We start from the raw sequence: 23,479 nt of genomic DNA, 5'->3' as shown, positions 1-23,479 counted from the left end.
GGAGGTACAATAGGAGATCCACATGACCTACCTACCTACCTACCTACCTACCTACCTACCTACCTACCGGAGAGGGAGGTACAATAGGAGATCCACATTACCCACCTACCTACCTACCTACCTACCTACCTACCTAACTGCCTACCTACAATAGGAGATCCACATTACTGTTATGAATTTTATGTATAATGACTAAATAATGTATACATTTAAAGTAATGATAGGACTATAACTAACAGAATTCTACCCCGTCTCTGCATAATGATGAAGAATGTTTGTTAAACATACACTGTAAAACCTGTTCACAGGCTACTGACATGTAAAAGTGTTGTGGTCACCTGAACAGACTGCTCTCTGAAGGTCTGGATACAGGGGATGCATTTTATGTAGTAGTTCATGTTCTTGTTGCCAAGCAACTGCTCTATCCTGCCAGTCAGCTGTTGACACACTGGAGGACACATACAGACATGGGGTCAGGAAGATGTCAGGAAGACAACGGGTCAGGATGGGGTCATGACAGGTCAAACGCTAGCCAGAGGGGTATCCTACCAAGCAAGCTAGATCTACTCAGGGTTATCTAAAGCTAGCCAGCTTCAGTTATACATTAAAATGACATTTTAATCTTTATTTTTACTAGGCAAGTCAGTTAAGAACAAATTCATATTTACAATGACAGTGGGTTAACTGGTCTAGGAACAGTGGGTTAACTGGTCTAGGAACAGTGGGTTAACTGGTCTAGGAACAGTGGGTTAACTGGTCTAGGAACAGTGGGTTAACTGCCTTGTTCATGGGCAGAATGACCGATTTGTACCTTGTCAGGATTCGGTATTCGAACCAGCTAACCTTTCAGTTACTGGCCCAACGCTCTAACCACTAGACTACCTACTGGTTACTGGCCCAACGCTCTAACCACTAGGCCACCTGCTGGTTACTGGCCCAACGATCTAACCACTAGACTACCTACTGGTTACTGGCCCAACACTCTAACCACTAGACTACCTGCTGGTTACTGGCCCAACGATCTAACCACTAGGCTCTAACCACTAAGCTACCTGCCACCCAAAATGAAGGAAAATATATCAGCAGGCTGTGAAATGGGCTTTTAGAAGTGGCGTCTCTATTGTATTACTTCTCGTTAATGCCGTCTTTGGTGGGCTTATCAATGCAGGGGGACCTTTTCCCACTCCTATCCATAAAATACTAATCACAATATTTGTCAAACAAAGGTTTTACTGTGAGTTAAGTTTCAAATTCATTCTGTCATTGCTAAAGTATTTCAACTTATTATAAAAAAATAAAAAATAAACTGACAAAATCTCGTTCTCTTCCTCAAATGAAGGGGATGATGGCGCAATCTTTGTGAGGGAAGGAATCTGATTTCATTGGTCCTCAACTCACAGCTAAGACAATTCATTCAGGATAAATGGAGTTAGACCTGAGCTAGTCTGCCCCGCAGCAGGTTAGTTCTGAGTTAGCCTGCCCCGGAGCAGGTTAGTTCTGAATGCAGGATAGTGGAGTTAGCCCTGAGTTACCCTGCCCTGGAGCACGTTAGTTCTGAATGCAGGATAGTGGAGTTAGCCCTGAGCTAGTCTGCTCTGGAGCAGGTTAGTTCTGAATGCAGGATAGTGGAGTTAGCCCTGAGTTAGCCTGCCCTGGAGCACGTTAGTTCTGAATGCAGGATAGTGGAGTTAGCCCTGAGCTAGTCTGCCCTGGAGCAGGTTAGTTCTGAATGCAGGATAGTGGAGTTAGCCCTGAGTTAGCCTGCCCTGGAGCAGGTTAGTTCTGAATGCAGGGTAGTGGAGTTAGCCTGCCCTGGAGCAGGTTAGTTCTGAATGCAGGATAGTGGAGTTAGCCCTGAGTTAGCCTGCCCTGGAGCAGGTTAGTTCTGAATGCAGGATAGTGGAGTTAGCCCTGAGTTAGCCTGCCCTGGAGCAGGTTAGTTCTGAATGCAGGATAGTGGAGTAAGCCCTGAGTTAGCCTGCCCTGGAGCACGTTAGTTCTGAATGCAGGATAGTGGAGTTAGCCCTGAGCTAGCCTGCCCTGGAGCAGATTAGTTATGAAGGATTCCTTGCTATAGAAATGTACCTGGCTAAAAGGTGAGCCACATTCATATGACTAGTTATCCCGAGTTGAACTCAAGTGTAAACATACAGTATAGAACACCTGATTGGTAGGATACCCCCTCATGGTCATCTTGCCAATGACCATAAGAGCTGCCAAGACTGTACAAACAGATCTGGGACCAGGCTAGGCAAAAACCATGGGCCATGAGACTTGTTTGAGAAGGAGAGAGTAGAACCAGCTAATCATCTCACCCTCTCCAAACGGAAGACTCTTCTGGCGAATCAGAGTGCGGAAATCCCGTGCTGGATCTACACTGCCCACCTGGTAGAGGAACACACAGGTCAACATACAGTAGAGAACACCTGGTAGAGGAACACAGGTAAATTATATGATATACAGTGGGGCAAAAAAGTATTCAGTCAGCCACCAATTGTGCAAGTTCTCCCACTTAAAAAGATGAGAGAGGCCTGTAATTTTCATCATAGGTACACTTCAACTATGACAGACAAAATGAGAAAAAAAATCCAGAAAATCACATTGTAGGATTTTTAATGAATTTATTTGCAAATTATGGTGGAAAATAAGTATTTGGTCAATAACAAAAGTTTATCTCAATACTTTGTTATATACCCTTTGTTGGCAATGACAGAGGTCAAAACGTTTTCTGTAAGTCTTCGCAAGGTTTTCACACACTGTTGCTGGTATTTTGGCCCATTCCTCCATGCAGATCTCCTCCAGAGCAGTGATGTTTTGGGGCTGTTGCTGGGCAACACGGACTTTCAACTCCCTCCAAAGATTTTCTATGGGGATAAGCTCTGGAGACCGGCAAGGCCACTCCAGGACCTTGAAATGCTTCTTACGAAGCCACTCCTTCGTTGCCCGGGCAGTGTGTTTGGGATCATTGTCATGCTGAAAGACCCAGCCACGTTTTGACTTCAATGCCCTTGCTGATGGAAGGAGGTTTTCACTGAAAATCTTACGATACATGGCCCCATTCATTCTTTCCTTTACACGGATCAGTCGTCCTGGTCCCTAGCAGAAAAACAGCCCGAAGCATGATGTTGCCACCCCCATGCTTCACAGTAGGTATGGTGTTCTTTGGATGCAACTCAGCATTCTTTGTCCTCCAAACACGACGAGTTGAGTTTTTACCAAAAAGTTCTATTTTGGTTTCATCATAGCGTAATCATAGCCTCAAGCTCATTACCATAACGCAACGTTAACTATTCATGAAAATCGCAAATGAAATGAAAGAAATATATTCACTCACAAGCTTATCCTTTTGTTAACAACACTCATCTCAGATTTTAAAAATATGCTTTTCAACCATAGCTACACAAGCATTTGTGTAAGAGTATTGATAGCTAGCATAGCATTAAGCCTAGCATTCAGCAGGCAACATTTTCACAAAAACAAGAAAAGCATTCAAATAAAATCATTTACCTTTGAAGAACTTCGGATGTTTTCAATGAGGAGACTCAGAGTCTCTGTTCATTTTTTCCAAAAATATTATTTGTGTAGGAGATCTCGCTCCGTTTTGTTCATCACGTTTGGCTAAGAAAACCCCCCCGAAAATTCAGTCATTACAATGCCGAACTTTTTCCCAAATTAACTCCATAATATCGACAGAAACATGGCAAACGTTGTTTAGAATCAATCCTCAAGGTGTTTTTCACATATCTATTCAATAATAAATCATTTGTGGCAGTTGGGTTTCTCCTCGGAAGCAAATGGAAAAATACACGCAGCTGGAGATTACGCAATAATTGCGACGGAGGACACCAAGCGAGCACCTAGTAGATGTAGTGTAAAATGGTCAATCTTCCAATGATATGCCTACAAACATGTCACAATGCTGCAGACACCTTGGGGAAATGACAGAAAGTGTAAGCTCATTCCTGGCCCATTCACAGCCATATAAGGAGACATTGGAACACAGCGCCTTCAAAAAGGGATGCAGTCATAAGAGGTTAAGGAAAAGCAACAAACCAGTGCTCAGCATATGTGGGAACTCCTTCAAGATTGTTGGAAAAGCATTCCAGGTGAAGCTGGTTGAGAGAATGCCAAGAGTGTGCAAAGCTCTCATCAAGGCAAAGAGTGGCTACTTTGAAGAATCTCAAATAGAAGATATATTTTGATTTAACACTTTTTTGGTTACTACATGATTCCATATGTGTTATTTCATAGTTGATGTCTTCACTATTATTCTACAATGTAGAAAATATTTAAAAAAGGAAGAAAAACCGTTGAATGAGCAGGTATGTCCAAACTTTTGATTGGTTCTGTATATGATAGTGTACTTTCAATCATTCCAGATCCTATGTTAAGTCCTCTGGCCTACTCTCACCTGTGTGATGCTTCCCTCTGTGATGTCAGCCAGGTTAAAGTCTTCTTCCTCGTCAACTTTGGCCTTCTTGGCATCAGGCTCCTCAGTGCTGCAGAGGATAAAGAGGGTCAGTTATATGGGGATATACTCAACTGGTTTTGCGTGACTCCTCACGCACTCCGTACTCTCCTCCTTTTGAAAAAGGTTAAAGGTAACCGAGGAGAGGAAATACATGCGCTTGTATGAAACAATCCTCTATCTCCACTAACATGTCATGAGGCAAATTCCGTTTACATAGGAGGAATCCCAAAACACGTGTAAAGACATACAAATAAAAGCAAGTCGTGCGAGCCATTTTCTAGATTAAAGGATAAGTAGCGTATGGTTTTCTCCTTTGAGAAAAGAGCGGACTCAAAGGGGGTGTGGATTATTAAAACAATGCCGCGCTAGCTGCCGGGAGGTCCCACCCGGAGGCCATTGAGGAGATCAAACTCCTCCGTTTGCCTATTAACAACCTGCCTCTACATATGGTGCCCGGTTTCTGGACAGAGTTGTTGAAGAGAGAACAGATTTTTGCCCAATACTGAATCTCCCATGGAGTGTTCTACACAACTGATATGATCACAATATTGTTTCCAGCCCTGTAGTTAAGAAAGAGATAACAAGTAGTTTAGAACCCATCTGAAACTAAGCATTAATGAGGTGACAAACTAGTAGCTATGAGATTTGAATCACATTCCTACTTGTTCCCAAACATCTAGAATGTAGACCACCCGTTCCCAAACAGCTAATGATGTAGACCTACCCGTTCTCAAACAGCTAGAATATGGACCTACTCGTTCTCAAACAGCTAGAATGTAGACCTACCCGTTCCCAAACAGCTAGAATGTAGACCTACCCATTCTCAAACAGCTAGAATGTAGACCTACCCATTCTCAAACAGCTAGAATATAGACCTACCCATTCCTAAACAGCTCTGCTAGTGATGTAGACCTACCCATTCCCAAACAGCTCTGCTAGTGATGTAGACCTACCCGTTCCCAAACAGCTCTGCTAGTGATGTAGACCTACCCATTCCCAAACAGCTAGAATGTAGACCTACCCATTACCAAACAGCTAGAATATAGACCTACCCATTCTCAAACAGCTAGAATGTAGACCTACCCATTCCCAAACAGCTCTGCTAGTGATGTAGACCTACCCATTCCCAAACAGCTAGAATGTAGACCTACCCATTCCCAAACAGCTAGTGATGTAGACCTACCCATTACCAAACAGCTAGTGATGTAGACCTACCCGTTCCCAAACAGTTAGAATGTAGACCTACACATTAACAAACAGCTAGTGATGTAGACCTACCCATTCCCAAACAGCTAGTGATGTAGACCTACCCATTCCCAAACAGCTCTGCTAGTGATGTAGACCTACCCATTCCCAAACAGCTCAGCTAGTGATGTAGACCTACCCATTCCCAAACAGCTAGTGATGTAGACCTACCCATTCCCAAACAGCTCTGCTAGTGATGTAGACCTACCCATTCCCAAACAGCTCAGCTAGTGATGTAGACCTACCCATTCCCAAACAGCTCTGCTAATGATGTAGACCTACCCGTTCCCAAAAAGTTAGAATGTAGACCTACCCGTTCCCAAACAGCTAGAATGTAGACCTACCCGTTCCCAAACAGCTAGTGATGTAGACCTACCCGTTCCCAAACAGCTCTGCTAATGATGTAGACCTACCCGTTCCCAAACAGCTCTGCTAGTGATGTAGACCTACCCATTAACAAACAGCTCTGCTAGTGATGTAGACCTACCCATTCCCAAACAGCTCTGCTAATGATGTAGACCTGCCCGTTCCCAAAAAGTTAGAATGTAGACCTACCCGTTCCCAAACTAGAATGTAGACCTGCCCGTTCCCAAACAGCTAGAGCCCTAGGACCATGCCTCAGGGCTACTTGGCATGATGAATCCTTGCTGTCCCCAGTCCACCTGGCCGTGCTGCTGCTTCAGTTTCAACTGTTCTGCCTGTGATTATTATTATTTGACCATGCTGGTCATTTATGAACATTTGAACATCTTGGCCATGTTGTTATAATCTCCACCCGGCACAGCCAGAAGAGGACTGGCCACCCCACATAGCCTGGTTCCTCTCTAGGTTTCTAATCTCCACCCGGCACAGCCAGAAGAGGACTGGCCACCCCACATAGCCTGGTTCCTCTCTAGGTTTATAATCTCCACCCGGCACAGCCAGAAGAAGACTGGCCACCCCACATAGCCTGGCTCCTCTCCACCCGGCACAGCCAGAAGAGGACTGGCCACCCCACATAGCCTGGTTCCTCTCCACCCGGCACAGCCAGAAGAGGACTGGCCACCCCACATAGCCTGGTTCCTCTCCACCCGGCACAGCCAGAAGAGGACTGGCCACCCCACATAGCCTGGCTCCTCTCTCTTCTACACCTGCATCGCTTGCTGTTCGGGGTTTTAGGCTGGGTTTCTGTACAGCACTTTCAGATATCAGCTGATGTACGAAGGGCTATATAAATAAATTTGATTAGACCTACCCATTACCAAACAGCTAGTGATGTAGACCTACCCATTACCAAACAGCTAGTGATGTAGACCTACACATTCGCAAACAGCTAGTGATGTAGACCTACCTGTTCCCAAACAGCTAGAATGTAGACCTACACATTAACAAACAGCTAGTGATGTAGACCTACCCATTACCAAACAGCTAGTGATGTAGACCTACCCATTCCCAAACAGCTAGTGATGTAGACCTACCCATTCCCAAACAGCTCTGCTAGTGATGTAGACCTACCCATTACCAAACAGCTAGTGATGTAGACCTACCCATTACCAAACAGCTAGTGATGTAGACCTACCCGTTCCCAAACAGCTAGAATGTAGACCTACCCATTCCCAAACAGCTAGTGATGTAGACCTACCCATTCCCAAACAGCTAGAATGTAGACCTACCCATTACCAAACAGCTAGTGATGTAGACCTACCCATTCCCAAACAGCTAGTGATGTAGACCTACCCATTACCAAACAGCTAGTGATGTAGACCTACCCGTTCCCAAACAGCTAGAATGTAGACCTACCCGTTCCCAAACAGCTAGAATGTAGACCTACCCGTTCCCAAACAGCTAGTGATGTAGACCTACCCATTACCAAACAGCTAGAATGTAGACCTACCCGTTCCCAAACAGCTAGAATGTAGACCTACCCATTACCAAACAGCTAGTGATGTAGACCTACCCATTCCCAAACAGCTAGTGATGTAGACCTACCCATTACCAAACAGCTAGTGATGTAGACCTACCCGTTCCCAAACAGCTAGTGATGTAGACCTACCCATTCCCAAACAGCTAGTGATGTAGACCTACCCATTACCAAACAGCTAGTGATGTAGACCTACCCATTCCCAAACAGCTAGTGATGTAGACCTACCCATTACCAAACAGCTAGTGATGTAGACCTACCCATTCCCAAACAGCTAGTGATGTAGACCTACCCATTCCCAAACAGCTAGTGATGTAGACCTACCCATTCCCAAACAGCTAGAATGTAGACCTACCCATTCCCAAACAGCTAGAATGTAGACCTACCCATTCCCAAACAGCTAGTGATGTAGACCTACCCATTACCAAACAGCTAGTGATGTAGACCTACCCATTCCCAAACAGCTAGTGATGTAGACCTACCCATTCCCAAACAGCTAGTGATGTAGACCTACCCGTTCCCAAACAGCTAGTGATGTAGACCTACCCATTCCCAAACAGCTAGTGATGTAGACCTACCCGTTCCCAAACAGCTCTGCTAGTGATGTAGACCTACTCGTTCTCAAACAGCTAGTGATGTAGACCTACCCATTCCCAAACAGCTAGTGATGTAGACCTACCCGTTCCCAAACAGCTAGTGATGTAGACCTACCCATTCCCAAACAGCTAGTGATGTAGACCTACCCATTACCAAACAGCTAGAATGTAGACCTACCCGTTCCCAAACAGCTAGAATGTAGACCTACCCGTTCCCAAACAGCTAGTGATGTAGACCTACCCGTTCCCAAACAGCTAGAATGTAGACCTACCCATTCCCAAACAGCTAGTGATGTAGACCTACCCATTCCCAAACAGCTAGTGATGTAGACCTACCCATTACCAAACAGCTAGTGATGTAGACCTACCCGTTCCCAAACAGCTAGTGATGTAGACCTACCCATTACCAAACAGCTAGTGATGTAGACCTACCCATTCCCAAACAGCTAGTGATGTAGACCTACCCATTACCAAACAGCTAGTGATGTAGACCTACCCGTTCCCAAACAGCTAGTGATGTAGACCTACCCATTCCCAAACAGCTAGTGATGTAGACCTACCCATTACCAAACAGCTAGAATGTAGACCTACCCATTCCCAAACAGCTAGTGATGTAGACCTACCCATTCCCAAACAGCTCTGCTAGTGATGTAGACCTACCCGTTCCCAAACAGCTAGTGATGTAGACCTACCCATTCCCAAACAGCTAGTGATGTAGACCTACCCATTACCAAACAGCTAGTGATGTAGACCTACCCGTTCCCAAACAGCTCTGCTAGTGATGTAGACCTACCCATTCCCAAACAGCTAGTGATGTAGACCTACCCATTCCCAAACAGCTAGTGATGTAGACCTACACATTACCAAACAGCTAGTGATGTAGACCTACCCGTTCCCAAACAGCTCTGCTAGTGATGTAGACCTACCCATTCCCAAACAGCTAGTGATGTAGACCTACCCATTCCCAAACAGCTAGAATGTAGACCTACCCATTCCCAAACAGCTAGAATGTAGACCTACCCATTCCCAAACAGCTAGTGATGTAGACCTACCCGTTCCCAAACAGCTAGTGATGTAGACCTACCCATTCCCAAAAAGCTAGTGATGTAGACCTACCCGTTCCCAAACAGCTAGAATGTAGACCTACACATTAACAAACAGCTAGTGATGTAGACCTACCCATTCCCAAACAGCTAGTGATGTAGACCTACCCGTTCCCAAACAGCTAGTGATGTAGACCTACCCGTTCCCAAACAGCTAGTGATGTAGACCTACCCATTACCAAACAGCTAGAATGTAGACCTACCCATTCCCAAACAGCTAGTGATGTAGACCTACCCGTTCCCAAAAAGTTAGAATGTAGACCTACCCATTCCCAAACAGCTAGTGATGTAGACCTACCCATTCCCAAACAGCTAGTGATGTAGACCTACCCATTACCAAACAGCTAGAATGTAGACCTACCCGTTCCCAAACAGCTAGTGATGTAGACCTACCCATTACCAAACAGCTAGAATGTAGACCTACACATTCCCAAACAGCTAGTGATGTAGACCTACCCATTACCAAACAGCTAGTGATGTAGACCTACCCATTCCCAAACAGCTAGTGATGTAGACCTACCCGTTCCCAAACAGCTAGTGATGTAGACCTACCCGTTCCCAAAAAGTTAGAATGTAGACCTACCCATTCCCAAACAGCTAGTGATGTAGACCTACCCATTCCCAAACAGCTAGTGATGTAGACCTACCCATTACCAAACAGCTAGAATGTAGACCTACACATTAACAAACAGCTAGAATGTAGACCTACCCATTCCCAAACAGCTAGTGATGTAGACCTACCCATTCCCAAACAGCTAGTGATGTAGACCTACCCATTACCAAACAGCTAGAATGTAGACCTACCCATTCCCAAACAGCTAGTGATGTAGACCTACCCATTCCCAAACAGCTAGAATGTAGACCTACCCATTCCCAAACAGCTAGTGATGTAGACCTACCCGTTCCCAAACAGCTAGAATGTAGACCTACCCATTCCCAAACAGCTAGTGATGTAGACCTACCCATTCCCAAACAGCTAGTGATGTAGACCTACCCGTTCCCAAACAGCTAGAATGTAGACCTACACATTAACAAACAGCTAGTGATGTAGACCTACCCATTCCCAAACAGCTAGTGATGTAGACCTACCCATTCGCAAACAGCTAGTGATGTAGACCTACCCATTCCCAAACAGCTAGTGATGTAGACCTACCTATTCCCAAACAGCTAGAATGTAGACCTACCCATTCCCAAACAGCTAGTGATGTAGACCTACACATTAAACAGCTAGTGATGTAGACCTACACATTAACAAACAGCTAGTGATGTAGACCTACCCATTCCCAAACAGCTAGTGATGTAGACCTACCCGTTCCCAAACAGCTAGAATGTAGACCTACCCATTCCCAAACAGCTAGTGATGCAGACCTACCCATTCCCAAACAGCTAGTGATGTAGACCTACCCGTTCCCAAACTAGAATGTAGACCTGCCCGTTCCCAAACAGCTAGAATGTAGACCTGCCCGTTTCCAAACAGCTAGAATGTAGACCTACCCATTCCCAAACAGCTAGAATGTAGACCTACCCGTTCCCAAACTAGAATGTAGACCTGCCCGTTCCCAAACTAGAATGTAGACCTGCCTGTTCCCAAACTAGAATGTAGACCTACCCATTCTCAAACAGCTAGTGATGTAGACCTACCCGTTCCCAAACAGCTAGTGATGTAGACCTACCCATTCCCAAACAGCTAGTGATGTAGACCTACCCATTCCCAAACAGCTAGTGATGTAGACCTACCCATTCCCAAACAGCTAGTGATGTAGACCTACCCGTTCCCAAAGTAGAATGTAGACCTACCCATTCCCAAACAGCTAGTGATGTAGACCTACCCATTCCCAAACAGCTAGTGATGTAGACCTACCCATTCCCAAACAGCTAGTGATGTAGACCTACCCATTCCCAAAGTAGAATGTAGACCTACCCGTTCCCAAACAGCTAGTGATGTAGACCTACCCATTCCCAAAGTAGAATGTAGACCTACCCATTCCCAAACAGCTAGTGATGTAGACCTACCCATTCCCAAACAGCTAGTGATGTAGACCTACCCATTCCCAAACAGCTAGTGATGTAGACCTACCCGTTCCCAAACAGCTCAGCTAGTGATGTAGACCTACCCATTCCCAAACAGCTAGAATGTAGACCTACCCGTTCCCAAACAGCTCTGCTAGTGATGTAGACCTACCGATTCCCAAACAGCTCTGCTAGTGATGTAGACCTACCCATTCCCAAACAGCTAGAATGTAGACCTACCCATTCCCAAACAGCTAGTGATGTAGACCTACCCATTCCCAAACAGCTAGTGATGTAGACCTACCCATTACCAAACAGCTAGTGATGTAGACCTACCCATTCCCAAACAGCTAGTGATGTAGACCTACCCATTACCAAACAGCTAGTGATGTAGACCTACCCATTACCAAACAGCTAGTGATGTAGACCTACACATTAAACAGCTAGTGATGTAGACCTACCCATTACCAAACAGCTAGTGATGTAGACCTACCCATTCCCAAACAGCTAGTGATGTAGACCTACCCATTCCCAAACAGCTAGTGATGTAGACCTACCCGTTCCCAAACAGCTAGAATGTAGACCTACCCGTTCCCAAACAGCTAGTGATGTAGACCTACCCATTCCCAAACAGCTAGTGATGTAGACCTACCCATTCCCAAACAGCTAGTGATGTAGACCTACCCATTCCTAAACAGCTAGTGATGTAGACCTACCCGTTCCCAAACAGCTAGTGATGTAGACCTACCCGTTCCCAAACAGCTAGTGATGTAGACCTACCCGTTCCCAAACAGCTAGAATGTAGACCTACCCATTCCCAAACAGCTAGTGATGTAGACCTACCCATTCCCAAACAGCTAGTGATGTAGACCTACCCATTCCCAAACAGCTAGTGATGTAGACCTACCCATTACCAAACAGCTAGTGATGTAGACCTACCCATTCCCAAACAGCTAGTGATGTAGACCTACCCATTCCCAAACAGCTAGTGATGTAGACCTACCCATTCCCAAACAGCTAGAATGTAGACCTACCCATTCCCAAACAGCTAGAATGTAGACCTACCCATTCCCAAACAGCTAGTGATGTAGACCTACCCATTACCAAACAGCTAGTGATGTAGACCTACCCATTACCAAACAGCTAGTGATGTAGACCTACCCATTCCCAAACAGCTAGTGATGTAGACCTACCCGTTCCCAAACAGCTAGTGATGTAGACCTACCCATTCCCAAACAGCTAGTGATGTAGACCTACCCGTTCCCAAACAGCTCTGCTAGTGATGTAGACCTACTCGTTCTCAAACAGCTAGTGATGTAGACCTACCCATTCCCAAACAGCTAGTGATGTAGACCTACCCATTACCAAACAGCTAGTGATGTAGACCTACCCGTTCCCAAACAGCTAGTGATGTAGACCTACCCATTCCCAAACAGCTAGTGATGTAGACCTACCCATTACCAAACAGCTAGAATGTAGACCTACCCATTCCCAAACAGCTAGTGATGTAGACCTACCCATTACCAAACAGCTAGTGATGTAGACCTACCCGTTCCCAAACAGCTAGTGATGTAGACCTACCCATTCCCAAACAGCTAGTGATGTAGACCTACCCATTACCAAACAGCTAGAATGTAGACCTACCCGTTCCCAAACAGCTAGAATGTAGACCTACCCGTTCCCAAACAGCTAGTGATGTAGACCTACCCGTTCCCAAACAGCTAGAATGTAGACCTACCCATTCCCAAACAGCTAGTGATGTAGACCTACCCATTCCCAAACAGCTAGTGATGTAGACCTACCCATTACCAAACAGCTAGTGATGTAGACCTACCCGTTCCCAAACAGCTAGTGATGTAGACCTACCCATTACCAAACAGCTAGTGATGTAGACCTACCCATTCCCAAACAGCTAGTGATGTAGACCTACCCATTACCAAACAGCTAGTGATGTAGACCTACCCGTTCCCAAACAGCTAGTGATGTAGACCTACCCATTCCCAAACAGCTAGTGATGTAGACCTACCCATTACCAAACAGCTAGTGATGTAGACCTACCCGTTCCCAAACAGCTCTGCTAGTGATGTAGACCTACCCATTCCCAAACAGCTAGTGATGTAGACCTACCCATTCCCAAACAGCTAGTGATGTAGACCTACCCATTCCCAAACAGCTAGTGATGTAGACCTACACATTACCAAACAGCTAGTGATGTAGACCTACCCGTTCCCAAACAGCTCTGCTAGTGATGTAGACCTACCCATTCCCAAACAGCTAGTGATGTAGACCTACCCATTCCCAAACAGCTAGAATGTAGACCTACCCATTCCCAAACAGCTAGAATGTAGACCTACCCATTCCCAAACAGCTAGTGATGTAGACCTACCCGTTCCCAAACAGCTAGTGATGTAGACCTACCCATTCCCAAACAGCTAGTGATGTAGACCTACCCGTTCCCAAACAGCTAGAATGTAGACCTACACATTAACAAACAGCTAGTGATGTAGACCTACCCATTCCCAAACAGCTAGTGATGTAGACCTACCCGTTCCCAAACAGCTAGTGATGTAGACCTACCCGTTCCCAAACAGCTAGTGATGTAGACCTACCCATTACCAAACAGCTAGAATGTAGACCTACCCATTCCCAAACAGCTAGTGATGTAGACCTACCCGTTCCCAAAAAGTTAGAATGTAGACCTACCCATTCCCAAACAGCTAGTGATGTAGACCTACCCATTCCCAAACAGCTAGTGATGTAGACCTACCCGTTCCCAAACAGCTAGAATGTAGACCTACCCATTCCCAAACAGCTAGTGATGTAGACCTACCCATTCCCAAACAGCTAGTGATGTAGACCTACCCATTCCCAAACAGCTAGTGATGTAGACCTACCCATTCCCAAAGTAGAATGTAGACCTACCCGTTCCCAAACAGCTAGTGATGTAGACCTACCCATTCCCAAAGTAGAATGTAGACCTACCCATTCCCAAACAGCTAGTGATGTAGACCTACCCATTCCCAAACAGCTAGTGATGTAGACCTACCCATTCCCAAACAGCTAGTGATGTAGACCTACCCGTTCCCAAACAGCTCAGCTAGTGATGTAGACCTACCCATTCCCAAACAGCTAGAATGTAGACCTACCCGTTCCCAAACAGCTCTGCTAGTGATGTAGACCTACCGATTCCCAAACAGCTCTGCTAGTGATGTAGACCTACCCATTCCCAAACAGCTAGAATGTAGACCTACCCATTCCCAAACAGCTAGTGATGTAGACCTACCCATTCCCAAACAGCTAGTGATGTAGACCTACCCATTACCAAACAGCTAGTGATGTAGACCTACCCATTCCCAAACAGCTAGTGATGTAGACCTACCCATTACCAAACAGCTAGTGATGTAGACCTACCCATTACCAAACAGCTAGTGATGTAGACCTACACATTAAACAGCTAGTGATGTAGACCTACCCATTACCAAACAGCTAGTGATGTAGACCTACCCATTCCCAAACAGCTAGTGATGTAGACCTACCCATTCCCAAACAGCTAGTGATGTAGACCTACCCGTTCCCAAACAGCTAGAATGTAGACCTACCCGTTCCCAAACAGCTAGTGATGTAGACCTACCCATTCCCAAACAGCTAGTGATGTAGACCTACCCATTCCCAAACAGCTAGTGATGTAGACCTACCCATTCCTAAACAGCTAGTGATGTAGACCTACCCGTTCCCAAACAGCTAGTGATGTAGACCTACCCGTTCCCAAACAGCTAGTGATGTAGACCTACCCGTTCCCAAACAGCTAGAATGTAGACCTACCCATTCCCAAACAGCTAGTGATGTAGACCTACCCATTCCCAAACAGCTAGTGATGTAGACCTACCCATTCCCAAACAGCTAGTGATGTAGACCTACCCATTACCAAACAGCTAGTGATGTAGACCTACCCATTCCCAAACAGCTAGTGATGTAGACCTACCCATTCCCAAACAGCTAGTGATGTAGACCTACCCATTCCCAAACAGCTAGAATGTAGACCTACCCATTCCCAAACAGCTAGAATGTAGACCTACCCATTCCCAAACAGCTAGTGATGTAGACCTACCCATTACCAAACAGCTAGTGATGTAGACCTACCCATTACCAAACAGCTAGTGATGTAGACCTACCCATTCCCAAACAGCTAGTGATGTAGACCTACCCGTTCCCAAACAGCTAGTGATGTAGACCTACCCATTCCCAAACAGCTAGTGATGTAGACCTACCCGTTCCCAAACAGCTCTGCTAGTGATGTAGACCTACTCGTTCTCAAACAGCTAGTGATGTAGACCTACCCATTCCCAAACAGCTAGTGATGTAGACCTACCCATTACCAAACAGCTAGTGATGTAGACCTACCCGTTCCCAAACAGCTAGTGATGTAGACCTACCCATTCCCAAACAGCTAGTGATGTAGACCTACCCATTACCAAACAGCTAGAATGTAGACCTACCCATTCCCAAACAGCTAGTGATGTAGACCTACCCATTACCAAACAGCTAGTGATGTAGACCTACCCGTTCCCAAACAGCTAGTGATGTAGACCTACCCATTCCCAAACAGCTAGTGATGTAGACCTACCCATTACCAAACAGCTAGAATGTAGACCTACCCGTTCCCAAACAGCTAGAATGTAGACCTACCCGTTCCCAAACAGCTAGTGATGTAGACCTACCCGTTCCCAAACAGCTAGAATGTAGACCTACCCATTCCCAAACAGCTAGTGATGTAGACCTACCCATTCCCAAACAGCTAGTGATGTAGACCTACCCATTACCAAACAGCTAGTGATGTAGACCTACCCGTTCCCAAACAGCTAGTGATGTAGACCTACCCATTACCAAACAGCTAGTGATGTAGACCTACCCATTCCCAAACAGCTAGTGATGTAGACCTACCCATTACCAAACAGCTAGTGATGTAGACCTACCCGTTCCCAAACAGCTAGTGATGTAGACCTACCCGTTCCCAAACAGCTAGTGATGTAGACCTACCCATTCCCAAACAGCTAGTGATGTAGACCTACCCATTACCAAACAGCTAGTGATGTAGACCTACCCGTTCCCAAACAGCTCTGCTAGTGATGTAGACCTACCCATTCCCAAACAGCTAGTGATGTAGACCTACCCATTCCCAAACAGCTAGTGATGTAGACCTACCCATTCCCAAACAGCTAGTGATGTAGACCTACACATTACCAAACAGCTAGTGATGTAGACCTACCCGTTCCCAAACAGCTCTGCTAGTGATGTAGACCTACCCATTCCCAAACAGCTAGTGATGTAGACCTACCCATTCCCAAACAGCTAGAATGTAGACCTACCCATTCCCAAACAGCTAGAATGTAGACCTACCCATTCCCAAACAGCTAGTGATGTAGACCTACCCGTTCCCAAACAGCTAGTGATGTAGACCTACCCATTCCCAAACAGCTAGTGATGTAGACCTACCCGTTCCCAAACAGCTAGAATGTAGACCTACACATTAACAAACAGCTAGTGATGTAGACCTACCCATTCCCAAACAGCTAGTGATGTAGACCTACCCGTTCCCAAACAGCTAGTGATGTAGACCTACCCGTTCCCAAACAGCTAGTGATGTAGACCTACCCATTACCAAACAGCTAGAATGTAGACCTACCCATTCCCAAACAGCTAGTGATGTAGACCTACCCGTTCCCAAAAAGTTAGAATGTAGACCTACCCATTCCCAAACAGCTAGTGATGTAGACCTACCCATTCCCAAACAGCTAGTGATGTAGACCTACCCGTTCCCAAACAGCTAGAATGTAGACCTACCCGTTCCCAAACAGCTAGTGATGTAGACCTACCCATTACCAAACAGCTAGAATGTAGACCTACACATTCCCAAACAGCTAGTGATGTAGACCTACCCATTACCAAACAGCTAGTGATGTAGACCTACCCATTCCCAAACAGCTAGTGATGTAGACCTACCCGTTCCCAAACAGCTAGTGATGTAGACCTACCCGTTCCCAAAAGTTAGAATGTAGACCTACCCATTCCCAAACAGCTAGTGATGTAGACCTACCCATTCCCAAACAGCTAGTGATGTAGACCTACCCATTACCAAACAGCTAGAATGTAGACCTACACATTAACAAACAGCTAGAATGTAGACCTACCCATTCCCAAACAGCTAGTGATGTAGACCTACCCATTCCCAAACAGCTAGTGATGTAGACCTACCCATTACCAAACAGCTAGAATGTAGACCCACCCATTCCCAAACAGCTAGTGATGTAGACCTACCCATTCCCAAACAGCTAGAATGTAGACCTACCCATTCCCAAACAGCTAGTGATGTAGACCTACCCGTTCCCAAACAGCTAGAATGTAGACCTACCCATTCCCAAACAGCTAGTGATGTAGACCTACCCATTCCCAAACAGCTAGTGATGTAGACCTACCCGTTCCCAAACAGCTAGAATGTAGACCTACACATTAACAAACAGCTAGTGATGTAGACCTACCCATTCCCAAACAGCTAGTGATGTAGACCTACCCATTCGCAAACAGCTAGTGATGTAGACCTACCCATTCCCAAACAGCTAGTGATGTAGACCTACCTATTCCCAAACAGCTAGAATGTAGACCTACCCATTCCCAAACAGCTAGTGATGTAGACCTACACATTAAACAGCTAGTGATGTAGACCTACACATTAACAAACAGCTAGTGATGTAGACCTACCCATTCCCAAACAGCTAGTGATGTAGACCTACCCGTTCCCAAACAGCTAGAATGTAGACCTACCCATTCCCAAACAGCTCTGCTAGTGATGTAGACCTACCCATTCCCAAACAGCTAGAATGTAGACCTACCCATTCCCAAACAGCTAGTGATGTAGACCTACCCATTCCCAAACAGCTAGTGATGTAGACCTACCCATTACCAAACAGCTAGTGATGTAGACCTACCCATTCCCAAACAGCTAGTGATGTAGACCTACCCATTACCAAACAGCTAGTGATGTAGACCTACCCATTACCAAACAGCTAGTGATGTAGACCTACACATTAAACAGCTAGTGATGTAGACCTACCCATTACCAAACAGCTAGTGATGTAGACCTACCCATTCCCAAACAGCTAGTGATGTAGACCTACCCATTCCCAAACAGCTAGTGATGTAGACCTACCCGTTCCCAAACAGCTAGAATGTAGACCTACCCGTTCCCAAACAGCTAGTGATGTAGACCTACCCATTCCCAAACAGCTAGTGATGTAGACCTACCCATTCCCAAACAGCTAGTGATGTAGACCTACCCATTCCTAAACAGCTAAACAGTTCCCAAACAGCTAGTGATGTAGACCTACCCGTTCCCAAACAGCTAGTGATGTAGACCTACCCGTTCCCAAACAGCTAGAATGTAGACCTACCCAAAACAGCTAGTGATGTAGACCTACCCATTCCCAAACAGCTAGTGATGTAGACCTACCCATTCCCAAACAGCTAGTGATGTAGACCTACCCATTACCAAACAGCTAGTGATGTAGACCTACCCATTCCCAAACAGCTAGTGATGTAGACCTACCCATTCCCAAACAGCTAGTGATGTAGACCTACCCATTCCCAAACAGCTAAAATGTAGACCTACCCATTCCCAAACAGCTAGAATGTAGACCTACCCATTCCCAAACAGCTAGTGATGTAGACCTACCCATTACCAAACAGCTAGTGATGTAGACCTACCCATTACCAAACAGCTAGTGATGTAGACCTACCCATTCCCAAACAGCTAGTGATGTAGACCTACCCGTTCCCAAACAGCTAGTGATGTAGACCTACCCATTCCCAAACAGCTAGTGATGTAGACCTACCCGTTCCCAAACAGCTCTGCTAGTGATGTAGACCTACTCGTTCTCAAACAGCTAGTGATGTAGACCTACCCATTCCCAAACAGCTAGTGATGTAGACCTACCCATTACCAAACAGCTAGTGATGTAGACCTACCCGTTCCCAAACAGCTAGTGATGTAGACCTACCCATTCCCAAACAGCTAGTGATGTAGACCTACCCATTACCAAACAGCTAGAATGTAGACCTACCCATTCCCAAACAGCTAGTGATGTAGACCTACCCATTACCAAACAGCTAGTGATGTAGACCTACCCGTTCCCAAACAGCTAGTGATGTAGACCTACCCATTCCCAAACAGCTAGTGATGTAGACCTACCCATTACCAAACAGCTAGAATGTAGACCTACCCGTTCCCAAACAGCTAGAATGTAGACCTACCCGTTCCCAAACAGCTAGTGATGTAGACCTACCCGTTCCCAAACAGCTAGAATGTAGACCTACCCATTCCCAAACAGCTAGTGATGTAGACCTACCCATTCCCAAACAGCTAGTGATGTAGACCTACCCATTACCAAACAGCTAGTGATGTAGACCTACCCGTTCCCAAACAGCTAGTGATGTAGACCTACCCATTACCAAACAGCTAGTGATGTAGACCTACCCATTCCCAAACAGCTAGTGATGTAGACCTACCCATTACCAAACAGCTAGTGATGTAGACCTACCCGTTCCCAAACAGCTAGTGATGTAGACCTACCCGTTCCCAAACAGCTAGTGATGTAGACCTACCCATTCCCAAACAGCTAGTGATGTAGACCTACCCATTACCAAACAGCTAGTGATGTAGACCTACCCGTTCCCAAACAGCTCTGCTAGTGATGTAGACCTACCCATTCCCAAACAGCTAGTGATGTAGACCTACCCATTCCCAAACAGCTAGTGATGTAGACCTACACATTACCAAACAGCTAGTGATGTAGACCTACCCGTTCCCAAACAGCTCTGCTAGTGATGTAGACCTACCCATTCCCAAACAGCTAGTGATGTAGACCTACCCATTCCCAAACAGCTAGAATGTAGACCTACCCATTCCCAAACAGCTAGAATGTAGACCTACCCATTCCCAAACAGCTAGTGATGTAGACCTACCCGTTCCCAAACAGCTAGTGATGTAGACCTACCCATTCCCAAACAGCTAGTGATGTAGACCTACCCGTTCCCAAACAGCTAGAATGTAGACCTACACATTAACAAACAGCTAGTGATGTAGACCTACCCATTCCCAAACAGCTAGTGATGTAGACCTACCCGTTCCCAAACAGCTAGTGATGTAGACCTACCCGTTCCCAAACAGCTAGTGATGTAGACCTACCCATTACCAAACAGCTAGAATGTAGACCTACCCATTCCCAAACAGCTAGTGATGTAGACCTACCCGTTCCCAAAAGTTAGAATGTAGACCTACCCATTCCCAAACAGCTAGTGATGTAGACCTACCCATTCCCAAACAGCTAGTGATGTAGACCTACCCGTTCCCAAACAGCTAGAATGTAGACCTACCCGTTCCCAAACAGCTAGTGATGTAGACCTACCCATTACCAAACAGCTAGAATGTAGACCTACACATTCCCAAACAGCTAGTGATGTAGACCTACCCATTACCAAACAGCTAGTGATGTAGACCTACCCATTCCCAAACAGCTAGTGATGTAGACCTACCCGTTCCCAAACAGCTAGTGATGTAGACCTACCCGTTCCCAAAAAGTTAGAATGTAGACCTACCCATTCCCAAACAGCTAGTGATGTAGACCTACCCATTCCCAAACAGCTAGTGATGTAGACCTACCCATTACCAAACAGCTAGAATGTAGACCTACACATTAACAAACAGCTAGAATGTAGACCTACCCATTCCCAAACAGCTAGTGATGTAGACCTACCCATTCCCAAACAGCTAGTGATGTAGACCTACCCATTACCAAACAGCTAGAATGTAGACCCACCCATTCCCAAACAGCTAGTGATGTAGACCTACCCATTCCCAAACAGCTAGAATGTAGACCTACCCATTCCCAAACAGCTAGTGATGTAGACCTACCCGTTCCCAAACAGCTAGAATGTAGACCTACCCATTCCCAAACAGCTAGTGATGTAGACCTACCCATTCCCAAACAGCTAGTGATGTAGACCTACCCGTTCCCAAACAGCTAGAATGTAGACCTACACATTAACAAACAGCTAGTGATGTAGACCTACCCATTCCCAAACAGCTAGTGATGTAGACCTACCCATTCGCAAACAGCTAGTGATGTAGACCTACCCATTCCCAAACAGCTAGTGATGTAGACCTACCTATTCCCAAACAGCTAGAATGTAGACCTACCCATTCCCAAACAGCTAGTGATGTAGACCTACACATTAAACAGCTAGTGATGTAGACCTACACATTAACAAACAGCTAGTGATGTAGACCTACCCATTCCCAAACAGCTAGTGATGTAGACCTACCCGTTCCCAAACAGCTAGAATGTAGACCTACCCATTCCCAAACAGCTAGTGATGCAGACCTACCCATTCCCAAACAGCTAGTGATGTAGACCTACCCGTTCCCAAACTAGAATGTAGACCTGCCCGTTCCCAAACAGCTAGAATGTAGACCTGCCCGTTTCCAAACAGCTAGAATGTAGACCTACCCATTCCCAAACAGCTAGAATGTAGACCTACCCGTTCCCAAACTAGAATGTAGACCTGCCCGTTCCCAAACTAGAATGTAGACCTGCCTGTTCCCAAACTAGAATGTAGACCTACCCATTCTCAAACAGCTAGTGATGTAGACCTACCCATTCCCAAACAGCTAGTGATGTAGACCTACCCATTCCCAAACAGCTAGTGATGTAGACCTACCCATTCCCAAACAGCTAGTGATGTAGACCTACCCGTTCCCAAAGTAGAATGTAGACCTACCCATTCCCAAACAGCTAGTGATGTAGACCTACCCATTCCCAAACAGCTAGTGATGTAGACCTACCCATTCCCAAACAGCTAGTGATGTAGACCTACCCATTCCCAAAGTAGAATGTAGACCTACCCGTTCCCAAACAGCTAGTGATGTAGACCTACCCATTCCCAAAGTAGAATGTAGACCTACCCATTCCCAAACAGCTAGTGATGTAGACCTACCCATTCCCAAACAGCTAGTGATGTAGACCTACCCATTCCCAAACAGCTAGTGATGTAGACCTACCCGTTCCCAAACAGCTCAGCTAGTGATGTAGACCTACCCATTCCCAAACAGCTAGAATGTAGACCTACCCGTTCCCAAACAGCTCTGCTAGTGATGTAGACCTACCCATTCCCAAACAGCTCTGCTAGTGATGTAGACCTACCCATTCCCAAACAGCTAGAATGTAGACCTACCCATTCCCAAACAGCTAGTGATGTAGACCTACCCGTTCCCAAACAGCTAGAATGTAGACCTACCCATTCCCAAACAGCTAGTGATGTAGACCTACCCATTCCCAAACAGCTAGTGATGTAGACCTACCCATTACCAAACAGCTAGTGATGTAGACCTACCCATTCCCAAACAGCTAGTGATGTAGACCTACCCATTACCAAACAGCTAGTGATGTAGACCTACCCATTACCAAACAGCTAGTGATGTAGACCTACACATTAAACAGCTAGTGATGTAGACCTACCCATTACCAAACAGCTAGTGATGTAGACCTACCCATTCCCAAACAGCTAGTGATGTAGACCTACCCATTCCCAAAGTAGAATGTAGACCTACCCGTTCCCAAAGTAGAATGTAGACCTACCCGTTCCCAAAGTAGAATGTAGACCTACCCGTTCCCAAAGTAGAATGTAGACCTACCCATTCCCAAACAGCTCCTTGCTGGTCTTCAGTTCCTTCTTCTTGACCACCTCCTTCAGAGGGAACTTCTTCTTCAGTGTCTCCAGGGGGGCTTGACAGCGGGTGGCCACCGCCAAGGGGCGCTGGAGAGCTGTAGTCAGCCAGGGGTCCATGGGGGGGAGGGGGGCACTGGGGTTCACCGCCCGATGGTGCAGGCACTGTAGTGGGAGAAGTGTGTTTTGTGGGGGGGATATGAGGGAAAATGAAGATGTAGAAAAGTAATAGCAGATTGAGAAAGCGTTATATGGAGAAATAACCTGATAATAGAGAAGGAGCCCTACCTAGAACAGTCTCTGGTACTGAGGATGTGGTAACTACCTGGAACAGTCTCTGGTACTGAGGATGTAGTAACTACCTGGAACAGTCTCTGGT

General features: G+C 45.8%; 1 protein-coding gene across 4 annotated transcripts in view; it reads right to left on the bottom strand.

The window, feature by feature from the left end:
- Nucleotides 1-23,479, bottom strand: part of xrcc5 (X-ray repair complementing defective repair in Chinese hamster cells 5) — a 47,328-nt gene that overhangs the window by 2,077 nt on the left and 21,772 nt on the right. For all 4 annotated transcript variants that reach the window (XM_052515729.1, XM_052515728.1, XM_052515726.1 and 1 more), the window contains exons 14-17: nt 23,069-23,265; nt 4,412-4,499; nt 2,316-2,385; nt 339-448 (exon numbers count right to left, since the gene is read on the bottom strand). In XM_052515729.1, the coding sequence (XP_052371689.1) occupies nt 339-448; nt 2,316-2,385; nt 4,412-4,499; nt 23,069-23,265 (465 nt within the window). The remainder of the gene's footprint in view (nt 1-338; nt 449-2,315; nt 2,386-4,411; nt 4,500-23,068; nt 23,266-23,479) is intronic.

This window comes from Oncorhynchus keta, unplaced genomic scaffold, assembly GCF_023373465.1.
Source record: "Oncorhynchus keta strain PuntledgeMale-10-30-2019 unplaced genomic scaffold, Oket_V2 Un_scaffold_29898_pilon_pilon, whole genome shotgun sequence".
Taxonomy (NCBI): Eukaryota; Metazoa; Chordata; class Actinopteri; order Salmoniformes; family Salmonidae; genus Oncorhynchus; species Oncorhynchus keta.
This window is presented reverse-complemented; position numbering and strand designations above follow the sequence as displayed.